Consider the following 25,675-nt stretch of genomic DNA (forward strand, 5'->3'; position numbering starts at 1 on the left):
TTCCAAACAGAAACCGGAAATGGAACACTTTGATCATGAGTATTCAATGGTGGACATCGTAGGAAACCTGTTGTAACTAGTTTGCTGTCAAACATGATATGATTTGTTTCAAAGGTATGTACGATATACTTACAATAAGTTTATATTTAAATCCTTTTAATATATGAAGATAAGTGACCCAATTAGATCATCTGCATGAAAGCTAGAGGAAACTTTGTCTGTCTCGGTAAACAAATATTGATCAACAATCACTGGTAGGCCTAATTACACTGTTGCTGTACATGTTCACCTGACTATAAGTGTAATATGCTTTTCCAATGTGCCATTCATCTTGGTGAAAACCAGGCGTATATGTTACCATCCGTCCACATGCATTATTAAATGACCTATTGGTGGGTAAATTGTCAATTTGATGTGAAAATACATTTAATACATAAGTGTATGAGAAGGATAATGCCTTGGTCACAACCCCTTCCCATTAGGCTTAGGATATACTCCCGGCATGATTTTTAGCCATTTTGGCCTGGGTCCCGGCTGGACTCCAGACATGGCCGGCTGGTGGTTGGGACTCTAATATAAGGCAGCACCGGGGAGGTGCCTGAATAGTTCTAACTTGAGGCTACAATCTATCTGGTGTCCCGTAGATTTTCATAATCAGCAACATATCCCACACACATCGTTTAAGTATCATCCGATATTTAGCGGCAATCACCGCATGACATCTGACTGGGCCTGGTACAACTATCGCCTAGACATTATATGATAATTAACCGATTAGCATTAGATGTTTGGTTGGTATGCATTGCCTCACTGACCCCCCCCTAAAAGTCATTTTGGAAACAAACATGGTACGATAACCGTAAGGTCTCCATTTTATGTAAATTATGTGTAACCAATTTTTTGACCGATGTTGCCTTATGTCTGAAAAATGACCAAAACCAGCCCTTATACCCAGATATTTGCCGATCAATGTGTTGCTTTGATATTTGCCGGCGCAACCTTTGATGTAGCTTGCAGGTGCCAGGCTTACCGTCTTAATTTCTGAAACAGGACATCATTTCATGAAATGCAGTATATTTCAATGAAAATTTACGACATTTCTTCTAAATGTAATCTTCCGTCCTTAAAGCAAGGATTAGATGTCGTGAAATTTATTAAGCTTCATTGGTGTTTCATTTGATTCGATAAGACAAGTATTTGTTGAGAAAATGGTTTTTATTCCGGGTTCATAGGTGTCTCGTGTGTTGTTTAGTAGTGTTATAGACAGTGAAAAATCCTTCTCGCTTATAAATCCTTGGTGTAATATAAACTAAATACAACATCTACATGTCATCTACATGTACATTTCATTTAGATGTCAGACCACTCTCAATCATGGTTTACACACAATTTACTCAATATTACAAACCCACTTGAGAATATGAAACACACATGTAGGCCTGGATCATTGCGATTTTTTGAGATTGTTATTCTACATGTAAATTCAGTGCAATGCATTATATACATGTTTATGTATTTGTAATCAGACTAAAATGGCAGAAGAAAAGACTACAGTGAAGGGAAAGGATTTACAGTCATCACCAACAGAGGTGGAGAATAGACAGGGTGATAAAGTTAACACTAAGGATACTACTGACAGTGACGAGGCTGAGACATCTCCAGATTTACAACCCACTGATAGTGGTATAGCATCCAGTGAAGAGAACAGCTCAGAAAATGGGGAAACTCCGCCTCCAGACACCGCTGATGGAGCAGAAAACCTGGAAATACCAAACAAAGCCATAGATGATGATGGTAAGCATGCGGAACACAACTAAATCTGTCTAACATAATGTCACAGTGTATGAATGCTACAAATTATGTGTACAATATGTAAATGGAAGATCAGCTTTTGTACAAAATTTCCTGCTGGATAAAATCAATTTTATTGAAGATTGCTTTTGTAGCCATTGAAATCTGGATCTTTCATTGTTTATGTCTGTGTTAGGGAGGTTATTAACTCTTACAATTCTTTGTGAATTATAGCATATCCTGGTAATGTTTTACAGATAGTGAGGTGGACTTAGGGGATTATAGCTTATCCTGGTAATGTTTTATAGATAGTGAGGTGGACTTAGGGGATTATAGCTTATCCTGGTAATGTTTTATAGATAGTGAGGTGGACTTAGGGGATTATAGCTTATCCTGGTAATGTACGTTTTACAGATAGTGAGGTGGACTTAGGGGATTATAGCTTATCCTGGTAATGTACGTTTTACAGATAGTGAGGTGGACTTAGAGGTTTATAGCTTATCCTGGTAATGTTTTATAGATAGTGAGGTGGACTTAGAGGATTATAGCTTATCCTGGTAATGTTTTATAGATAGTGAGGTGGACTTAGAGGATTATAGCTTATCCTGGTAATGTTTTATAGATAGTGAGGTGGACTAAGGGGATTATAGCTTATCCTGGTAATGTTTTATAGATAGTGAGGTGGACTTAGAGGATTATAGCTTATCCTGGTAATGTTTTATAGATAGTGAGGTGGACTAGGGGATTATAGCTTATCCTGGTAATTATGAGGTGGCTTATGCTTATCCTGGTAATGTTTTATAGATAGTGAGGTGGACTTAGGGGATTATAGCTTATCCTGGTAATGTTTTACAGATAGTGAGGTGGACTTAGGGATTATAGCTTATCCTGGTAATGTTTTACAGATAGTGAGGTGGACTTAGGGGATTATAGCTTATCCTGGTAATGTTTTAAGATAGTGAGGTGGACTTAGGGGATTATAGCTTATCCTGGTAATGTTTTACAGATAGTGAGGTGGACTTAGGGGATTATAGCTTATCCTGGTAATGTTTTATAGATAGTGAGGTGGACTTAGGGATTATAGCTTATCCTGGTAATGTTTTAAGATAGTGAGGTGGACTTAGGGGATTATAGCTTATCCTGGTAATGTTTTATAGATAGTGAGGTGGACTTAGGGGATTATAGCTTATCCTGGTAATGTTTTACAGATAGTGAGGTGGACTTAGGGGATTATAGCTTATCCTGGTAATGTTTTATAGATAGTGAGGTGGACTTAGGGGATTATAGCTTATCCTGGTAATGTTTTATAGATAGTGAGGTGGACTTAGCGGATTATAGCTTATCCTGGTAATGTTTTATAGATAGTGAGGTGGACTTAGGGGATTATAGCTTATCCTGGTAATGTTTTACAGATAGTGAGGTGGACTTAGGGGATTATAGCTTATCCTGGTAATGTTTTATAGATAGTGAGGTGGACTTAGGGATTATAGCTTATCCTGGTAATGTTTTATAGATAGTGAGGTGGACTTAGGGGATTATAGCTTATCCTGGTAATGTTTTATAGATAGTGAGGTGGACTTAGGGGATTATAGCTTATCCTGGTAATGTTTTACAGATAGTGAGGTGGACTTAGGGGATTATAGCTTATCCTGGTAATGTTTTACAGATAGTGAGGTGGACTTAGGGGATTATAGCTTATCCTGGTAATGTTTTACAGATAGTGAGGTGGACTTAGGGATTATAGCTTATCCTGGTAATGTTTTATAGATAGTGAGGTGGACTTAGGGGATTATAGCTTATCCTGGTAATGTTTTACAGATAGTGAGGTGGACTTAGGGGATTATAGCTTATCCTGGTAATGTTTTACAGATAGTGAGGTGGACTTAGGGGATTATAGCTTATCCTGGTAATGTTTTACAGATAGTGAGGTGGACTTAGGGGATTATAGCTTATCCTGGTAATGTTTTATAGATAGTGAGGTGGACTTAGGGGATTATAGCTTATCCTGGTAATGTTTTTACAGATAGTGAGGTGGACTTAGAGGATTATAGCTTATCCTGGTAATGTTTTATAGATAGTGAGGTGGACTTAGGGGATTATAGCTTATCCTGGTAATGTTTTATAGATAGTGAGGTGGACTTAGGGGATTATAGCTTATCCTGGTAATGTTTTATAGATAGTGAGGTGGACTTAGGGGATTATAGCTTATCCTGGTAATGTTTTACAGATAGTGAGGTGGACTTAGGGGATTATAGCTTATCCTGGTAATGTTTTACAGATAGTGAGGTGGACTTAGGGGATTATAGCTTATCCTGGTAATGTTTTACAGATAGTGAGGTGGACTTAGGGGATTATAGCTTATCCTGGTAATGTTTTATAGATAGTGAGGTGGACTTAGGGGATTATAGCTTATCCTGGTAATGTTTTATAGATAGTGAGGTGGACTTAGGGGATTATAGCTTATCCTGGTAATGTTTTACAGATAGTGAGGTGGACTTAGGGGATTATAGCTTATCCTGGTAATGTTTTACAGATAGTGAGGTGGACTTAGGGGATTATAGCTTATCCTGGTAATGTTTTTTATAGATAGTGAGGTGGACTTAGGGGATTATAGCTTATCCTGGTAATGTTTTACAGATAGTGAGGTGGACTAAGAGGATTAAAGCTTATCCTGGTAATGTTTTATAGATAGTGAGGTGGACTTAGGGGATTATAGCTTATCCTGGTAATGTTTTATAGATAGTGAGGTGGACTTAGGGGATTATAGCTTATCCTGGTAATGTTTTATAGATAGTGAGGTGGACTTAGGGGATTATAGCTTATCCTGGTAATGTTTTATAGATAGTGAGGTGGACTTAGGGGATTATAGCTTATCCTGGTAGATAGTGAGGTGGACTTTTATCCTGGTAGTTTTATAGATAGTGAGGTGGACTTAGGGGATTATAGCTTATCCTGGTAATGTTTTATAGATAGTGAGGTGGACTTAGGGGATTATAGCTTATCCTGGTAATGTTTTATAGATAGTGAGGTGGACTTAGGGGATTATAGCTTATCCTGGTAATGTTTTATAGATAGTGAGGTGGACTTAGGGGATTATAGCTTATCCTGGTAATGTTTTATAGATAGTGAGGTGGACTTAGGGGATTATAGCTTATCCTGGTAATGTTTTTATAGATAGTGAGTGAGTGAGGTGGACTTAGGGGATTATAGCTTATCCTGGTAATGTTTTATAGATAGTGAGGTGGACTTAGGGGATTATAGCTTATCCTGGTAATGTTTTATAGATAGTGAGGTGGACTTAGGGGATTATAGCTTATCCTGGTAATGTTTTATAGATAGTGAGGTGGACTTAGGGGATTATAGCTTATCCTGGTAATGTTTTATAGATAGTGAGGTGGACTTAGGGGATTATAGCTTATCCTGGTAATGTTTTATAGATAGTGAGGTGGACTTAGGGGATTATAGCTTATCCTGGTAATGTTTTATAGATAGTGAGGTGGACTTAGGGGATTATAGCTTATCCTGGTAATGTTTTATAGATAGTGAGGTGGACTTAGGGGATTATAGCTTATCCTGGTAATGTTTTATAGATAGTGAGGTGGACTTAGGGGATTATAGCTTATCCTGGTAATGTTTTATAGATAGTTGAGGTGGACTTAGGGGATTATAGCTTATCCTGGTAATGTTTTATAGATAGTGAGGTGGACTTAGGGGATTATAGCTTATCCTGGTAATGTTTTACAGATATAGTGAGGTGGACTAGGAGGGGATTATAGCTTATCCTGGTAATGTTTTACAGATAGTTAGGTGGACTTAGGGGATTATAGCTTATCCTGGTAATGTTTTACAGATAGTGAGGTGGACTTAGGGGATTATAGCTTATCCTGGTAATGTTTTACAGATAGTGAGGTGGACTTAGGGGATTATAGCTTATCCTGGTAATGTTTTATAGATAGTGAGGTGGACTTAGGGGATTATAGCTTATCCTGGTAATGTTTTATAGATAGTGAGGTGGACTTAGGGGATTATAGCTTATCCTGGTAATGTACGTTTTATAGATAGTGAGGTGGACTTAGGGGATTATAGCTTATCCTGGTAATGTTTTATAGATAGTGAGGTGGACTTAGGGGATTATAGCTTATCCTGGTAATGTTTTACAGATAGTGAGGTGGACTTAGGGGATTATAGCTTATCCTGGTAATGTTTTACAGATAGTGAGGTGGACTTAGGGGATTATAGCTTATCCTGGTAATGTTTTATAGATAGTGAGGTGGACTTAGGGGATTATAGCTTATCCTGGTAATGTTTTATAGATAGTGAGGTGGACTTAGGGGATTATAGCTTATCCTGGTAATGTTTTATAGATAGTGAGGTGGACTTAGGGGATTATAGCTTATCCTGGTAATGTTTTATAGATAGTGAGGTGGACTTAGGGGATTATAGCTTATCCTGGTAATGTTTTACAGATAGTGAGGTGGACTTAGGGGATTATAGCTTATCCTGGTAATGTTTTATAGATAGTGAGGTGGACTTAGGGGATTATAGCTTATCCTGGTAATGTTTTACAGATAGTGAGGTGGACTTAGGGGATTATAGCTTATCCTGGTAATGTTTTATAGATAGTGAGGTGGACTTAGGGATTATAGCTTATCCTGGTAATGTTTTATAGATAGTGAGGTGGACTTAGGGGATTATAGCTTATCCTGGTAATGTTTTATAGATAGTGAGGTGGACTTAGGGGATTATAGCTTATCCTGGTAATGTTTTACAGATAGTGAGGTGGACTTAGGGGATTATAGCTTATCCTGGTAATGTTTTACAGATAGTGAGGTGGACTTAGGGGATTATAGCTTATCCTGGTAATGTTTTACAGATAGTGAGGTGGACTTAGGGGATTATAGCTTATCCTGGTAATGTTTTATAGATAGTGAGGTGGACTTAGGGGATTATAGCTTATCCTGGTAATGTTTTATAGATAGTGAGGTGGACTTAGGGGATTATAGCTTATCCTGGTAATGTTTTACAGATAGTGAGGTGGACTTAGGGGATTATAGCTTATCCTGGTAATGTTTTATAGATAGTGAGGTGGACTTAGGGGATTATAGCTTATCCTGGTATCCTTGGTAATGTTTTACAGATAGTGAGGTGGACTTAGAGGATTATAGCTTATCCTGGTAATGTTTTATAGATAGTGAGGTGGACTTAGGGGATTATAGCTTATCCTGGTAATGTTTTATAGATAGTGAGGTGGACTTAGGGGATTATAGCTTATCCTGGTAATGTTTTATAGATAGTGAGGTGGACTTAGGGGATTATAGCTTATCCTGGTAATGTTTTATAGATAGTGAGGTGGACTTAGGGGATTATAGCTTATCCTGGTAATGTTTTATAGATAGTGAGGTGGACTTAGGGGATTATAGCTTATCCTGGTAATGTTTTATAGATAGTGAGGTGGACTTAGGGGATTATAGCTTATCCTGGTAATGTTTTACAGATAGTGAGGTGGACTTAGGGGATTATAGCTTATCCTGGTAATGTTTTATAGATAGTGAGGTGGACTTAGGGGATTATAGCTTATCCTGGTAATGTTTTACAGATAGTGAGGTGGACTTAGGGGATTATAGCTTATCCTGGTAATGTTTTATAGATAGTGAGGTGGACTTAGGGGATTATAGCTTATCCTGGTAATGTTTTATAGATAGTGAGGTGGACTTAGGGGATTATAGCTTATCCTGGTAATGTTTTACAGATAGTGAGGTGGACTTAGGGGATTATAGCTTATCCTGGTAATGTTTTATAGATAGTGAGGTGGACTTAGGGGATTATAGCTTATCCTGGTAATGTTTTACAGATAGTGAGGTGGACTTAGGGGATTATAGCTTATCCTGGTAATGTTTTATAGATAGTGAGGTGGACTTAGGGGATTATAGCTTATCCTGGTAATGTTTTATAGATAGTGAGGTGGACTTAGGGGATTATAGCTTATCCTGGTAATGTTTTATAGATAGTGAGGTGGACTTAGGGGATTATAGCTTATCCTGGTAATGTTTTATAGATAGTGAGGTGGACTTAGGGGATTATAGCTTATCCTGGTAATGTTTTATAGATAGTGAGGTGGACTTAGGGGATTATAGCTTATCCTGGTAATGTTTTATAGATAGTGAGGTGGACTTAGGGGATTATAGCTTATCCTGGTAATGTTTTATAGATAGTGAGGTGGACTTAGGGGATTATAGCTTATCCTGGTAATGTTTTATAGATAGTGAGGTGGACTTAGGGGATTATAGCTTATCCTGGTAATGTTTTATAGATAGTGAGGTGGACTTAGGGGATTATAGCTTATCCTGGTAATGTTTTATAGATAGTGAGGTGGACTTAGGGGATTATAGCTTATCCTGGTAATGTTTTATAGATAGTGAGGTGGACTTAGGGGATTATAGCTTATCCTGGTAATGTTTTATAGATAGTGAGGTGGACTTAGGGGATTATAGCTTATCCTGGTAATGTTTTATAGATAGTGAGGTGGACTTAGGGGATTATAGCTTATTCCTGGTAATGTTTTACAGATAGTGAGGTGGACTTAGGGGATTATAGCTTATCCTGGTAATGTTTTATAGATAGTGAGGTGGACTTAGGGGATTATAGCTTATCCTGGTAATGTTTTACAGATAGTGAGGTGGACTTAGGGGATTATAGCTTATCCTGGTAATGTTTTATATAGATAGTGAGGTGGACTTAGGGGATTATAGCTTATCCTGGTAATGTTTTACAGATAGTGAGGTGGACTTAGGGGATTATAGCTTATCCTGGTAATGTTTTATAGATAGTGAGGTGGACTTAGAGGATTATAGCTTATCCTGGTAATGTTTTATAGATAGTGAGGTGGACTTAGGGGATTATAGCTTATCCTGGTAATGTTTTATAGATAGTGAGGTGGACTTAGGGGATTATAGCTTATCCTGGTAATGTTTTATAGATAGTGAGGTGGACTTAGGGGATTATAGCTTATCCTGGTAATGTTTTACAGATAGTTAGGTGGACTTAGGGGATTATAGCTTATCCTGGTAATGTTTTACAGATAGTGAGGTGGACTTAGGGGATTATAGCTTATCCTGGTAATGTTTTATAGATAGTGAGGTGGACTTAGGGGATTATAGCTTATCCTGGTAATGTTTTACAGATAGTGAGGTGGACTTAGGGGATTATAGCTTATCCTGGTAATGTTTTTATAGATAGTGAGGTGGACTTGGGGATTATAGCTTATCCTGGTAATGTTTTACAGATAGTGAGGTGGACTTAGGGGATTATAGCTTATCCTGGTAATGTTTTACAGATAGTGAGGTGGACTTAGGGGATTATAGCTTATCCTGGTAATGTTTTATAGATAGTGAGGTGGACTTAGGGGATTATAGCTTATCCTGGTAATGTTTTATAGATAGTGAGGTGGACTTAGGGGATTATAGCTTATCCTGGTAATGTTTTACAGATAGTGAGGTGGACTTAGGGGATTATAGCTTATCCTGGTAATGTTTTACAGATAGTGAGGTGGACTTAGGGGATTATAGCTTATCCTGGTAATGTTTTACAGATAGTGAGGTGGACTTAGGGGATTATAGCTTATCCTGGTAATGTTTTTTAGATAGTGAGGTGACTTAGGGGATTATAGCTTATCCTGGTAATGTTTTATAGATAGTGAGGTGGACTTAGGGGGATTATAGCTTATCCTGGTAATGTTTTACAGATAGTGAGGTGGACTTAGGGGATTATAGCTTATCCTGGTAATGTTTTATAGATAGTGAGGTGGACTTAGGGGATTATAGCTTATCCTGGTAATGTTTTATAGATAGTGAGGTGGACTTAGGGGATTATAGCTTATCCTGGTAATGTTTTATAGATAGTGAGGTGGACTTAGGGGATTATAGCTTATCCTGGTAATGTTTTACAGATAGTGAGGTGGACTTAGGGGATTATAGCTTATCCTGGTAATGTTTTACAGATAGTGAGGTGGACTTAGGGGATTATAGCTTATCCTGGTAATGTTTTATAGATAGTGAGGTGGACTTAGGGGATTATAGCTTATCCTGGTAATGTTTTATAGATAGTGAGGTGGACTTAGGGGATTATAGCTTATCCTGGTAATGTTTTACAGATAGTGAGGTGGACTTAGGGGATTATAGCTTATCCTGGTAATGTTTTATAGATAGTGAGGTGGGACTTGGGGGATTATAGCTTATCCTGGTAATGTTTTACAGATAGTGAGGTGGACTTAGGGGATTATAGCTTATCCTGGTAATGTTTTACAGATAGTGAGGTGGACTTAGGGGATTATAGCTTATCCTGGTAATGTTTTATAGATAGTGAGTGGACTTAGGGGATTATAGCTTATCCTGGTAATGTTTTACAGATAGTGAGGTGACTTAGGGATTATAGCTTATCCTGGTAATGTTTTATAGATAGTGAGGTGGACTTAGGGGATTATAGCTTATCCTGGTAATGTTTTACAGATAGTGAGGTGGACTTAGGGGATTATAGCTTATCCTGGTAATGTTTTATAGATAGTGAGGTGGACTTAGAGGATTATAGCTTATCCTGGTAATGTTTTATAGATAGTGAGGTGGACTTAGAGGATTATAGCTTATCCTGGTAATGTTTTATAGATAGTGAGGTGGACTTAGGGGATTATAGCTTATCCTGGTAATGTTTTACAGATAGTGAGGTGGACTTAGGGGATTATAGCTTATCCTGGTAATGTTTTACAGATAGTGAGGTGGACTTAGGGGATTATAGCTTATCCTGGTAATGTTTTATAGATAGTGAGGTGGACTTAGGGGATTATAGCTTATCCTGGTAATGTTTTACAGATAGTGAGGTGGACTTAGGGGATTATAGCTTATCCTGGTAATGTTTTTACAGATAGTGAGGTGGACTTAGGGGATTATAGCTTATCCTGGTAATGTTTTATAGATAGTGAGGTGGACTTAGGGGATTATAGCTTATCCTGGTAATGTTTTACAGATAGTGAGGTGGACTTAGGGGATTATAGCTTATCCTGGTAATGTTTTACAGATAGTGAGGTGGACTTAGGGATTATAGCTTATCCTGTAATGTTTTATAGATAGTGAGGTGGACTTAGGGGATTATAGCTTATCCTGGTAATGTTTTATAGATAGTGAGGTGGACTTAGGGGATTATAGCTTATCCTGGTAATGTTTTACAGATAGTGAGGTGGACTTAGGGGATTATAGCTTATCCTGGTAATGTTTTATAGATAGTGAGGTGGACTTAGGGGATTATAGCTTATCCTGGTAATGTTTTACAGATAGTGAGGTGGACTTAGAGGATTATAGCTTATCCTGGTAATGTTTTATAGATAGTGAGGTGGACTTAGAGGATTATAGCTTATCCTGGTAATGTTTTATAGATAGTGAGGTGGACTTAGGGGATTATAGCTTATCCTGGTAATGTTTTACAGATAGTGAGGTGGACTTAGGGGATTATAGCTTATCCTGGTAATGTTTTACAGATAGTGAGGTGGACTTAGGGGATTATAGCTTATCCTGGTAATGTTTTATACAGATAGTGAGGTGGACTTAGGGGATTATAGCTTATCCTGGTAATGTTTTATAGATAGTGAGGTGGACTTAGGGGATTATAGCTTATCCTGGTAATGTTTTATAGATAGTGAGGTGGACTTAGGGGATTATAGCTTATCCTGGTAATGTTTTACAGATAGTGAGGTGGACTTAGGGGATTATAGCTTATCCTGGTAATGTTTTATAGATAGTGAGGTGGACTTAGGGGATTATAGCTTATCCTGGTAATGTTTTATAGATAGTGAGGTGGACTTAGGGGCTTATAGCTTATCCTGGTAATGTTTTATAGATAGTGAGGTGGACTTAGAGGATTATAGCTTATCCTGGTAATGTTTTATAGATAGTGAGGTGGACTTAGGGGATTATAGCTTATCCTGGTAATGGTTTTATAGATAGTGAGGTGGACTTAGGGGATTATAGCTTATCCTGGTAATGTTTTACAGATAGTGAGGTGGACTTAGGGGATTATAGCTTATCCTGGTAATGTTTTATAGATAGTGAGGTGGACTTAGGGGATTATAGCTTATCCTGGTAATGTTTTACAGATAGTGAGGTGGACTTAGGGGATTATAGCTTATCCTGGTAATGTTTTACAGATAGTGAGGTGGACTTAGGGGATTATAGCTTATCCTGGTAATGTTTTACAGATAGTGAGGTGGACTTAGGGGATTATAGCTTATCCTGGTAATGTTTTACAGATAGTGAGGTGGACTTAGGGGATTATAGCTTATCCTGGTAATGTTTTACAGATAGTGAGGTGGACTTAGGGGATTATAGCTTATCCTGGTAATGTTTTACAGATAGTGAGGTGGACTTAGGGGATTATAGCTTATCCTGGTAATGTTTTACAGATAGTGAGGTGGACTTAGGGGATTATAGCTTATCCTGGTAATGTTTTATAGATAGTGAGGTGGACTTAGGGGATTATAGCTTATCCTGGTAATGTTTTATAGATAGTGAGGTGGACTTAGGGGATTATACTTATCCTGGTAATGTTTTACAGATAGTGAGGTAGGGGGACTTAGGGGATTATAGCTTATCCTGGTAATGTTTTATAAGATAGTGAGGATGGACTTAGGGATTATAGCTTATCCTGGTGTATGTTACAATTATACAGTAAGATAGTAGACATGACTAGGTAGGTATTATAGCTTATCCTGGTAATGATTTTACAGATAGTGAGGTGGACTTAGGGGATTATTATCCTACAGGTGAGTTTTATAGATAGCCCAGAGGTGGACTTAGGGGATAGTATAGCTTATACCTGGGAATGATTTATATAGACAGCGGATATGGTATATAATTATACAGAGGATAACAGTACAAGACTGGGTAGGTATATAATTATACAGAGATACAGACACTTTAGACTGGGTAGGTATATAATTATACAGAGATACAGACAAGACTGGGTAGGTATATAATTATACAGAGATACAGGACATGAATAGGTACGGTATATAATTATACAGAGTTACTGGGCTGGTGTAGGTATATTATTATACAGAAGATACAGACAAGACTGGATGGGTAGGATTATAATTATACAGAGAATACAGACAAGGACTGGGTAGGGTATATAAATTTATACAGAGATACAGACAAGACCTTGGGTAGGTATATAATTATACAGAGATACAGACAAGACGTGGTAGGTAGGTATATATTATAATTATACAGAGGCTGGGAGGGTATATAGTATATATAAGTATACAGAGATACCAGGTCAAGGACTGGATAGGTACAGTATATATTATTCAGAGATACAGACAAGAATGGGTAGGTATATAATTATAAAGAGTACAGACAAGGCTGGGTTGGTATATATGTATTCAGAGATTCCAAGACAAGACTGATGGATTACAGTATATAATTATACAGAGACAGACATTTCTGGGTAGGTATATAATTATACAGAGATACAGACAAGGAATGGGTAGGTATATAAATTATACAGAGTTTACAGACAAGACTGGGTAGGTATATAATTATACAGAGATACAGACAAGCTGGGTAGGTATATAATTATACAGAGATACAGACTCAAGACTGGTAGGGTATATAATGTATACAGAGATACAGACAAGGCTGGGTAGGTATATAATTATACAGAGATACAGACAAGACTGGGTAGGTATATAATTATACAGAGATACAGACAAGACTGGGTAGTACAGTATATAATTATACAGAGATACAGACAACTGGGTAGGACTGGGTAGAGATACAGGACAAGAATGCTGGGTATAATTATACAGAGATACAGACAAGACTGGGTAGGTATATAATTATACAGAGATACAGACAAGGCTGGGTAGGTATATAATTATACAGAGATACAGACAAGACTGGGTAGGTACAGAGTACAGACAAGACTGGGTAGGTATTTAATTATACAGAGATACAGACAAGACTGGGTAGGTTATATAATTATACAGAGATACAGACAAGGCTGGGTAGGTATATAATTATACAGAGATACAGACAAGACTGGGTAGGTATATAATTATACAGAGATTCAGACAAGACTGGGTAGGTATATAATTATACAGAGATACAGACAAGACTGGGTAGGTATATAATTATACAGAGATACAGACAAGACTGGGTAGGTATATAATTATACAGAGATACAGACAAGACTGGGTAGGTATATAATTATACAGAGATACAGACAAGACTGTAGGTAGGTATATAATTATACAGAGATACAGACAAGACTGGGTAGGTATATAATTATACAGAGATTCAGACAAGACTGGGTAGGTATATAATTATACAGAGATACAGACAAGACTGGATAGGTATAGGTAATAATTATACAGAGATACAGACAAGACTGGGTAGGTATATAATTATACAGAGATACAGACAAGACTGGGTAGGTATATAATTATACAGAGATACAGACAAGACTGGGTAGGTATATAATTATACAGAGATACAGACAAGACTGGGTAGGTATATAATTATACAGAGATACAGACAAGACTGGGTAGGTATATAATTATACAGAGATACAGACAAGACTGGGTAGGTATATATAATTATACAGAGATACAGACAAGACTGGGTAGGTATATAATTATACAGAGATACAGACAATGCTGGGTAGGTATATAATTATACAGAGATACAGACAAGACTGGGTAGGTATATAATTATACAGAGATACAGACAAGACTGGGTAGGTATATAATTATACAGAGATACAGACAAGACTGGGTAGGTATATAATTATACAGAGATACAGACAAGACTGGGTAGGTATATAATTATACAGAGATACAGACAAGACTGGGTAGGTATATAATTATACAGAGATACAGACAAGACTGGGTAGGTATATAATTATACAGAGATACAGACAAGACTGGGTAGGTATAATAATTATAGAGATTCAGACAAGACATGGGTAGAGGTATATAATTTATACAGAGATTACAGACAAGACTGGGTAGGTATATAATTATACAGAGATACAGACAAGACTGGGTAGGTATATAATTATACAGAGATACAGACAAGACTGGGTAGGTATATAATTATACAGAGATACAGACAAGACTGGGTAGGTATATAATTATACAGAGATACAGACAAGGCTGGGTAGGTATATAATTATACAGAGATACAGACAAGACTGGATAGGTACAGTATATAATTATACAGAGATACAGACATACTGGGTAGGTATATAATTATACAGAGATACAGACAAGGCTGGGTAGGTATATAATTATACAGAGATACAGACAAGACTGGATAGGTACATAAGTATATAATTATACAGAGATACAGACAAGACTGGGTAGGTATATAATTATACAGAGATACAGACAAGACTGGGTAGGTATATAATTATACAGAGATACAGACAAGACTGGGTAGGTATATAATTATACAGAGATACAGACAAGACTGGGTAGGTATATAATTATACAGAGATACAGACAAGACTGGGTAGGTATATAATTATACAGGTATATAATTATACAGATACAGACAAGACTGGGTAGGTATATAATTATACAGAGATACAGACAAGGCTGGGTAGGTATATAATTATACAGAGATACAGACAGGACAAGACTGGGTAGGTATATAATTATACAGAGATACAGACAAGACTGGGTAGGTATATAATTATACAGAGATACAGACAAGACTGGGTAGGTATATAATTATACAGAGATACAGACAAGACTGGGTAGGTATATAATTTATACAGAGATACAGACAAGACTGGGTAGGTATATAATTATACAGAGATACAGACAAGGACTGGGTAGGTATATAATTATACAGAGATACAGACAAGACTGGGTAGGTATATAATTATACAGAGATACAGACAAGACTGGGTAGGTATATAATTATACAGAGATACAGACAAGACTGGGTAGGTATATAATTATACAGAGATACAGACAAGACTGGGTAGGTATATAATTATACAGAGATACAGACAAGACTGGGTAGGTATATAATTATACAGAGATACAGACAAGACTGGGTAGGTATATAATTATACAGAGATACAGACAAGACTGGGTAGGTATATAATTATACAGAGATACAGACAAGACTGGGTAGGTATATAATTATACAGAGATACAGACAAGACTGGGTAGGTATATAATTATACAGAGATACAGACAAGACTGGGGATAGGTATATAATTATACAGAGATACAGACAAGACTGGGTAGGTATATAATTATACAGAGATACAGACAAGACTGGGTAGGTATATAATTATACAGAGATACAGACAAGACTGGGTAGGTATATAATTATACAGAGATACAGACAAGACTGGGTAGGTATATAATTATACAGAGATACAGACAAGACTGGGTAGGTATATAATTATACAGAGATACAGACAGACTGGGTAGGTATATAATTATACAGAGATACAGACAAGACTGGGTAGGTATATAATTATACAGAGATACAGACAAGACTGGGTAGGTATATAATTATACAGAGATACAGACAAGACTGGGTAGGTATATAATTATACAGAGATACAGACAAGACTGGGTAGGTATATAATTATACAGAGATACAGACAAGACTGGGTAGGTATATAATTATACAGAGATACAGACAAGACTGGGTAGGTATATAATTATACAGAGATACAGACAAGACTGGGTAGGTATATAATTATACAGAGATACAGACAAGACTGGGTAGGTATATAATTATACAGAGATACAGACAAGACTGGGTAGGTATATAATTATACAGAGATACAGACAAGACTGGGTAGGTATATAATTATACAGAGATACAGACAAGACTGGTAGGTATATAATTATACAGAGATACAGACAAGACTGGGTAGGTATATAATTATACAGAGATACAGACAACTGGGTAGGTATATAATTATACAGAGATACAGACAAGACTGGGTAGGTATATAATTATACAGAGATACAGACAAGACTGGGTAGGTATATAATTATACAGAGATACAGACAAGACTGGGTAGGTATATAATTATACAGAGATACAGACAAGACTGGGTAGGTATATAATTATACAGAGATACAGACAAGACTGGGTAGGTATATAATTATACAGAGATACAGACAAGACTGGGTAGGTATATAATTATACAGAGATACAGACAAGACTGGGTAGGTATATTAATTATACAGAGATACAGACAAGACTGGGTAGGTATATAATTATACAGAGATACAGACAAGACTGGGTAGGTATATAATTATACAGAGATACAGACAAGACTGGGTAGGTATATAATTATACAGAGATACAGACAAGACTGGGTAGGTATATAATTATACAGAGATACAGACAAGACTGGGTAGGTATATAATTATACAGAGATACAGACAAGACTGGGTAGGTATATAATTATACAGAGATACAGACAAGACTGGGTAGGTATATAATTATACAGAGATACAGACAAGACTGGGTAGGTATATAATTATACAGAGATACAGACAAGACTGGGTAGGTATATAATTATACAGAGATACAGACAAGACTGGGTAGGTATATAATTATACAGAGATACAGACAAGACTGGGTAGGTATATAATTATACAGAGATACAGACAAGACTGGGTAGGTATATAATTATACAGAGATACAGACAAGACTGGGTAGGTATATAATTATACAGAGATACAGACATACTGGGTAGGTATATAATTATACAGAGATACAGACAAGACTGGGTAGGTATATAATTATACAGAGATACAGACAAGACTGGGTAGGTATATAATTATACAGAGATACAGACAAGACTGGATAGGTATATAATTATACAGAGATACAGACAAGACTGGGTAGGTATATAATTATACAGAGATACAGACAAGACTGGGTAGTCTATAATTATACAGGTAGGTATATAATTATACAGAGATACAGACAAGACTGGGTAGGTATATAATTATACAGAGATACAGACAAGACTGGGTAGGTATATAATTATACAGAGATACAGACAAGACTGGGTAGGTATATAATTATACAGAGATACAGACAAGACTGGGTAGGTATATAATTATACAGAGATACAGACAAGACTGGGTAGGTATATAATTATACAGAGATACAGACAAGACTGGGATAGGTATATAATTATACAGAGATACAGACAAGTCTGGGTAGGTATATAATTATACAGAGATACAGACAAGACTGGGTAGGTATATAATTATACAGAGATACAGACAAGACTGGGTAGGTATATAATTATACAGAGATACAGACAAGACTGGGTAGGTATATAATTATACAGAGATACAGACAAGACTGGGTAGGTATATAATTATACAGAGATACAGACAAGACTGGGTAGGTATATAATTATACAGAGATACAGACAAGACTGGGTAGGTATATAATTATACAGAGATACAGACAAGACTGGGTAGGTATATAATTATACAGAGATACAGACAAGACTGGGTAGGTATATAATTATACAGAGATACAGACAAGACTGGGTAGGTATATAATTATACAGAGATACAGACAAGACTGGGTAGGTATATAATTATACAGAGATACAGACAAGACTGGTAGGTATATAATTATACAGAGATACAGACAAGACTGGGTAGGTATATAATTATACAGAGATACAGACAAGACTGGGTAGGTATATAATTATACAGAGATACAGACAAGACTGGGTAGGTATATAATTATACAGAGATACACAGACAAGGACTGGGTAGGTATATAATTATACAGAGATACAGACAAGACTGGGTAGGTATATAATTATACAGAGATACAGACAAGACTGGGTAGGTATATAATTATACAGAGATACAGACAAGACTGGGTAGGTATATAATTATACAGAGATACAGACAAGACTGGGTAGGTATATAATTATACAGAGATACAGACAAGACTGGGTAGGTATATAATTATACAGAGATACAGACAAGACTGGGTAGGTATATAATTATACAGAGATACAGACAACTGGGTAGGTATATATTATACAGAGATAGGTATATAATTATACAGAGATACAGACAAGACTGGGTAGGTATATAATTATACAGAGATACAGACAAGACTGGGTAGGTATATAATTATACAGAGATACAGACAAGACTGGGTAGGTATATAATTATACAGAGATACAGACAAGACTGGGTAGGTATATAATTATACAGAGATACAGACAAGGCTGGGTAGGTATATAATTATACAGAGATACAGACAAGACTGGATAGGTATCAATAGTTATATCAGAATTAACTGTGGTTTGTCGCCATTCTATCTCTGTACAGATATAAGGTCCGTCTTTAGCTGTCACCATATCTCAAATATATTATTACATTGTTTCTACTTTGCTCGGTCATATCAAAGAAATAAGCCATTAATGAATTGAGAATTTTTTTTGGTTGATTATCTTTAGATGAGACTGAGAAGACAACAGAAAATGGAGAGAAACCAGACCAGAATATGGACACTGTCCGCGCTGATGAATATGAACAGCTGGCCAAGCTATGTCTAGATAAAGAGCAGTAAGTACTGTGGCATTGTTCTGTTCAAACATAAGGTAATGGTAGGGAAATAGATAACTTAACCAGTATTATATCATAAACTGACCCTATCTCTATCAATGCATGTCACCAAATCTTTATGCTTATGCAATATATTTATTCAGGTGAGACAATATGTAAAATGTCATATTTTAACCATAATTAGGTTACTGTGACCTATATTATGGCCTTTGACCTACATGAAATACGTGTATAAATATTGCTCATGCTCTAATTCCTTATTCAGTTTAGGAATGAAATTATGTTAAAAAGATAACTGTGTTTTTGTTTATATTCTTTGTCCATTGCAATATCTGGTCACAGACTTCCATAGCAGCTATTTATGTTGAAGTACTTTGTGAGTTCTCTTTGATTGTTTTGGGTTTATATGGTTGATTTTCCTTGATTTCAGACCACAGTTGGCTTTAGAGTACGCAGGCAAGGTGTGTTGTCAGTTTTATTAACAAATACTAGTACACTGTAACAACCCCTTAAAGTAACAGCTAGATAAAAAAATTTTCTGTCATTAAAACAACCTTCAGTTAATCCGTAACTTTCCATTATCATGTTGACATCACCTTTTTTACAGTGGTCGAACTCCATTGTATAAATTCCAGAAGTGTGATCGCTGAAGCAAGGGATTAAAAACCAGGTTAGCGGGTACTGATATTCAATGTGTGTTTTAATAATTCTTGGGACTTTATAGATCGTATTATATATCAAAATATATTCAGCGATTATTCATTTAACTTTTGCAATCGGTATAATTATTTATTTATTGATAACCACTTCATAGTCATACATAATCAACCAATAATCATCAACACCAGCATTCAAACCGACCTAATTTCTGCAATTCTAATAACAAATTGGACAAATTATGGAATGATTCATAATGGATGATGAAAAATTATGTATGGAGAGACAACCTAACAATGTATGTGAGAAATTATCATTTAGAATGTCCACAATCATGTCTTTTATTCAGGGGCTACTGTATGGTTTATTGCTTGTCATAACAGAATTGACTATATGGTTTGTAGTGATTATACTGTCGATTGCTAGCAATTTGCTGTATGTGTCTCTTTGAACTTTTTCATCATATTAGATACATATACCAGTGCCCAGTCTAATATATCAAAACAAATTTAATTGATGACACTATGCCATTTAGATTCAAGTTAAATGTTAATCTTAATCACACGCATAATGAATACAAAATAAATAACAACAAACGTATACACAGGAACATATCTAGAGACTTTACAATGTTATAGATAATAATCAATGTAAGATGTGTACCACATAATGTGCATTTAGCTATATTTTCATCATTTTAATCCTAGTTTGTATGTAATTCGAAGTTTCTACATGTACATGTACATGTACATATTAAAAGCTATAGAACTGTGAATTCATTGCAAAGCCAATGTCAGGGTAGAATAGTTAGTAAGTAAGATTACACTCACACCTTCAGGGTGTTACAATTGTCCTTGTCTTATTGCATAATCGTAAAAGGCAACTAAATTAAGGATATCTTCTTTTCACTTCTTCCTAATTATCCTTCTCCTTCCTAATGTCTACCATGGATTACTTGATACGATCGATGTCGGTTTCCCGAGGAAAGTCTCTTTGGAAATTCTGACCAATCAGAATAAATCTTTCATGGTGTGTTGGGAGATCGCTTTAACCACTACATTACTTCTAATGATATCAAACGACCAGGTCGATGAAGATTGTCTGGTTAGGGATTCCTTTTTTAAGTTTCCTGGCTTCTGATTGGTCAACATTAAGATATTGTCAGATTTATTTAGTGAAAATTACATTGGTACATTGGGGTTTTGAGGGATGCCGAACCAAGTCTGTGTGCATAAACAACAGAGTTTTTATCATACAAGACTTTAAAAATACAGTCATATAAAACCAAAATCGCTATCAGCATACAGTCTTCTCGCTACAAGCCATACAGTACTGTGTCCAAGGGTGCTGTTTATAATTAGTGTTTATCCTTTTTTCTTAAATTTGAATGCTTTCTCTGAAAAGTACTTTGAATTAAAGCATAAACAAATGGAGGAAAAATTCCTAAATTATAAGTGATAGATAATCTAAGAGTTAATTATTCAAACAATTTTTGAGACTGTCGGCCGCAGAGAGTACTAATGGCACTGATTCGTTCTATTTTCAGGTAATTATAAGTGTCATTTCCGAAGAATTATAAGTTAGCGTCAAAGGTTTATGTATATATATATATTATATATTATGCTACAACTTTCGTAATCGTGAGAAAGTATAGCTCCATCGTAGCTTATAGAATACCCCCTAGTTTTGAAAATCACCTTGTGAACAGGAAATCTCAAGTTATACACCATTAACAGCAATGAAATTTGGCACAGACATGTAGTTATAGATAAGGACGGAACTGATAGAACTTGGCGACAAACAGACATAAACTGTATTTTTGAGGAATTAAAATATATTTCATTCCTTCTTTGTCTGTAGTAATATTTAAATGAGAAACACAATGCATTATGGGAAATTATATGGCCGACGGAACCACTTCATACAAAAGAAATATAGTTTAAGAAAAGATTAAGGCAATTAAGAAATATTCATTATTTTTCTATTCTTTAATATGTTACTCAAAGTGTCATGACATCATAATTACCTGTGTTGGATAATCTATATTCCCTGGACAGTGTCACAAGTCAGGTGCCCTAGTTTCATCTAGATGCTGTTTATAGGCCTATATGTGTGTGTAAATGTGTTACATATACCATTTACTGTTAAAGGGAAAACAATGGTTGAGAGTTAATTAATGTATTTTGATATCAAGGCCCTGGGAAAGGCTCGACTGTAGCTGCCAATGTCAATTTGTTGACCGTAGTACACATTCCATTGTACCGAGACCCAGCCAATACAGCTTGTGCATTGTTATCTTAATTGTGAAATTTATATTGTGTTGAAGAAAATGAGATAAAAGATAAGTAATAAATTTCAACGTATTGAAGCAAATTCAGTTTACCTCTTATAACCAGGACAGCCAAACATCTTTGATTTTTTTTTGGTCACCTATAATAAATTAAGCCCTCCTCCAGCAGGTATCTTTTAAAAGTCTAGTCAACTTAACACTTTGATTATACATAGTTGTACATGTGTGATATCGATAAGCAATCATACAGGAAAATATTTCCCCAATTATTTTTTATCATATAACAATATTCTGATAAATTTGAATAAAAAGCTTTGTTAAATTTTGAATTTTATTAAATTTTCTAATATTAAAGTTAAGTTGATGCTATTTTTGAATTGGTCCCAACAATATTCTTACTAAGAAGATGCTGCTTCTGCATACGCTCACACTAAAATCCTGCTCAGAAAAAAAACCCTTTTTTGCACAAATCAATATTTTTATAAAACTGTTGATCTATATATAACTTAACATTTGATGAATGACATCTGTCTTGAAAGAATTTTATGATTGTTTTAACACCAACATTGATAACAATTAAAACCAGTGGTCATTTGAATTGTCCTAATTAATTATTAGTTTAAACAGTGCATATGAGTGATAATCAAGAATATTAGTCAAAACCAATCATTGAACATTAATTAACTGAACCATCGTGCTACGAGGCCATTGGCCTCTTGTTTTTTAATATTTTTAACTTGAAGTAAAATTAGAAGCTCAAACTTTTCAATGGTGGTAATTGTGTAAAGTAAGTATTTTTTGTAACTGAAGAAAAATACTAAATCGTCTGCTCCTGTTTTTGATAGTGAAAAAAATACCATTTGTCAGCGGTGGAGCATCTTTAATATCATGTTGTGCTTTGTATGACATGTTGGAAGGTGACATTAAAACAGATTTCACTGTGTATACACAACATACATGTTGATTGTTTCCTAACAGCCTGGAAGTCAATAACTGTTTTATATTTTAGGCAACAAAGATTCGCCAAGAGTTACTTGGTGACAGCCATCCTGTCACTGTACAAAGTCTCGACTTCTTTGCCTCTGTATACGCTAAAGTGGGACAGGAACAATACCAAGGTCAGAGCTCTCTCATGCTGTTGGTACTGGTCACCTGTGTATCAGCTAGAAAATTAAAATTGTATTATAATTATCAGTATTAAATTGGCTGTTATTGATTTTATGTCATTGGGTGTTCAGTTATAAGAAATTAAGCTTTTTAAACAATTGTTTGGTTTGGGACACATGTTGAGTCAATAAGATAAATTGTTTGTTTTTCTCTGGGCCTACAATAACAATTATATATCTATATCAAGCAAGTTAGTGAAACCTATATGTACAAAGTTTATCTCTTAAAGTTAAATTTTCATAACTTTTTCTTTTTCCCAGAGTCTATGAAGAAACTTAGTACTGAAGGCGATGAGAATAATGATGAAAACATCGATCTGTCAACACCAGTATCTATATTACGTAAAAGAAAGACAGGTAAGTGATTTCACCTTACAGGTGAGTGTTTTCACCTAACGGGTGGATATTGTTACTGCTTCAATATGATAGGTTTAATATGTATTCTCCACGTAGTGATTGTACAGATCCTGTAGTAGATGTGTTATCCAATAGTGATGGTACAGCCATCAAGGTATCACATGTGTTTTATTTTACTTTGATTGTGATTTGATCATCTGGTTGCTATAAAGTGTCATCATGACAAATGAATTTGTTGTTTTCAGGGGAAAAGGAAGAGAAGAAAGTACGATTTGATGTGTCACAAGTTCAGAATCTGGGACAGGATCAAGGTAAGCCAGATTGTGGTAGGAGTTGTCTCTCTTTATACATAATTGTTGAAAAAAAATCTTGTGTCATCATTAGAGTAAATATGTAGGTACATGTAAGGCATGCTGATATGGACATGGTTGTTAATGATCCCTGTCTGTTTGGTTTTAGAGTCGGACGAGACGTTGGCGAAGCGAGTACTCTGGGCGTTACTGATAATCTGTTGTCTGTTATTGGTTGTACTTGCGTCCTACCTGTACTGTAAGCTCAGCCTTAACTCTGTCACCTGTGGCAGTATCCGCACCAATATCTACTATACCTACATGAGGATCAAATACTACTACTACCACTATAGCAGTTCAGCAGAAGGTACCAAGTACACTTAATGTCCTACTTGACAGTGGTAAGGCTATATACTGTCTGGTCACAAAATACCAGTAATGATCAAACAGATAAACAGTATATCTAGGCAATACATCAATACACAAAACAAATAAACAATATATCTAGGCAATACATCAATACACAAAACAGATAAACAATATATCTAGGCAATACATCAATACACAAAACAAATAAACAATATATCTAGGCAATACATCAATACACAAAACAGATAAACAATATATCTAGGCAATACATCAATACACAAAACAAATAAACAAGTATATCTAGGCAATACATCAATACACAAAACAAATAAACAATATATCTAGGCAATACATCAATACACAAAACAAATAAACAATATATCTAGGCAATACATCAATACACATAAACAGATAAACAATATATCTAGGCAATACATCAATACACATAAACAGATAAACAATATATCTAGGCAATACATCAATACACATAAACAGATAAACAATATATCTAGGCAATACATCAATACACATAAACAGATAAACAATATATCTAGGCAATACATCAATACACAAAACAAATAAACAATATATCTAGGCAATACATCAATACACATAAACAGATAAACAATATATCTAGGCAATACATCAATACACAAAACAAATAAACAATATATCTAGGCAATACATCAATACACAAAACAAATAAACAATATATCTAGGCAATACAATCAATAACAAACATAAACAATATATCTAGGCAATACATCAATACACAAAACAGATAAACAATATATCTAGGCAATACATCAATACACAAAACAAATAAACAATATATCTAGGCAATACATCAATACACAAAACAGATAAACAATATATCTAGGCAATACATCAATACACAAAACAGATAAACAATATATCTAGGCAATACATCAATACACAAAACAAATAAACAATATATCTAGGCAATACATCAATACACAAAACAAATAAACAATATATCTAGGCAATACATCAATACACAAAACAGATAAACAATATATCTAGGCAATACATCAATACACAAAACAGATAAACAATATATCTAGGCAATACATCAATACACAAAACAGATAAACAA

General features: G+C 35.4%; 1 protein-coding gene across 1 annotated transcript; it reads left to right on the forward strand.

The window, feature by feature from the left end:
• The first annotated feature begins 14 nt into the window (after positions 1 to 14).
• On the forward strand, positions 15 to 24,861 carry LOC138319794 (uncharacterized). The gene is made up of 8 exons (XM_069262926.1): positions 15 to 114; positions 1,527 to 1,794; positions 19,321 to 19,429; positions 19,860 to 19,890; positions 23,386 to 23,494; positions 23,804 to 23,899; positions 24,145 to 24,210; positions 24,359 to 24,861. The coding sequence occupies exons 2-8, from the start codon at positions 1,533 to 1,535 to the stop codon at positions 24,571 to 24,573; spliced, it is 888 nt and encodes a 295-aa protein (XP_069119027.1). The 5' UTR covers positions 15 to 114; positions 1,527 to 1,532; the 3' UTR covers positions 24,574 to 24,861.
• The last annotated feature ends 814 nt before the right edge of the window (positions 24,862 to 25,675 follow it).

This window comes from Argopecten irradians, chromosome 3 (assembly GCF_041381155.1).
Source record: "Argopecten irradians isolate NY chromosome 3, Ai_NY, whole genome shotgun sequence".
Lineage (NCBI taxonomy): Eukaryota > Metazoa > Mollusca > Bivalvia > Pectinida > Pectinidae > Argopecten > Argopecten irradians.

Bases quoted from the DNA above. Each gene is read 5' to 3' on its own strand.
- LOC138319794 (XM_069262926.1), top strand. From the start codon at position 1,533: ATGGCAGAAGAAAAGACTACAGTGAAGGGAAAGGATTTACAGTCATCA. The intron at 23,495-23,803 runs GTCAGAGCTCTC...TCTTTTTCCCAG, and splicing joins GGGACAGGAACAATACCAAG to AGTCTATGAAGAAACTTAGT. The intron at 24,211-24,358 runs GTAAGCCAGATT...GTTTGGTTTTAG, and splicing joins GAATCTGGGACAGGATCAAG to AGTCGGACGAGACGTTGGCG.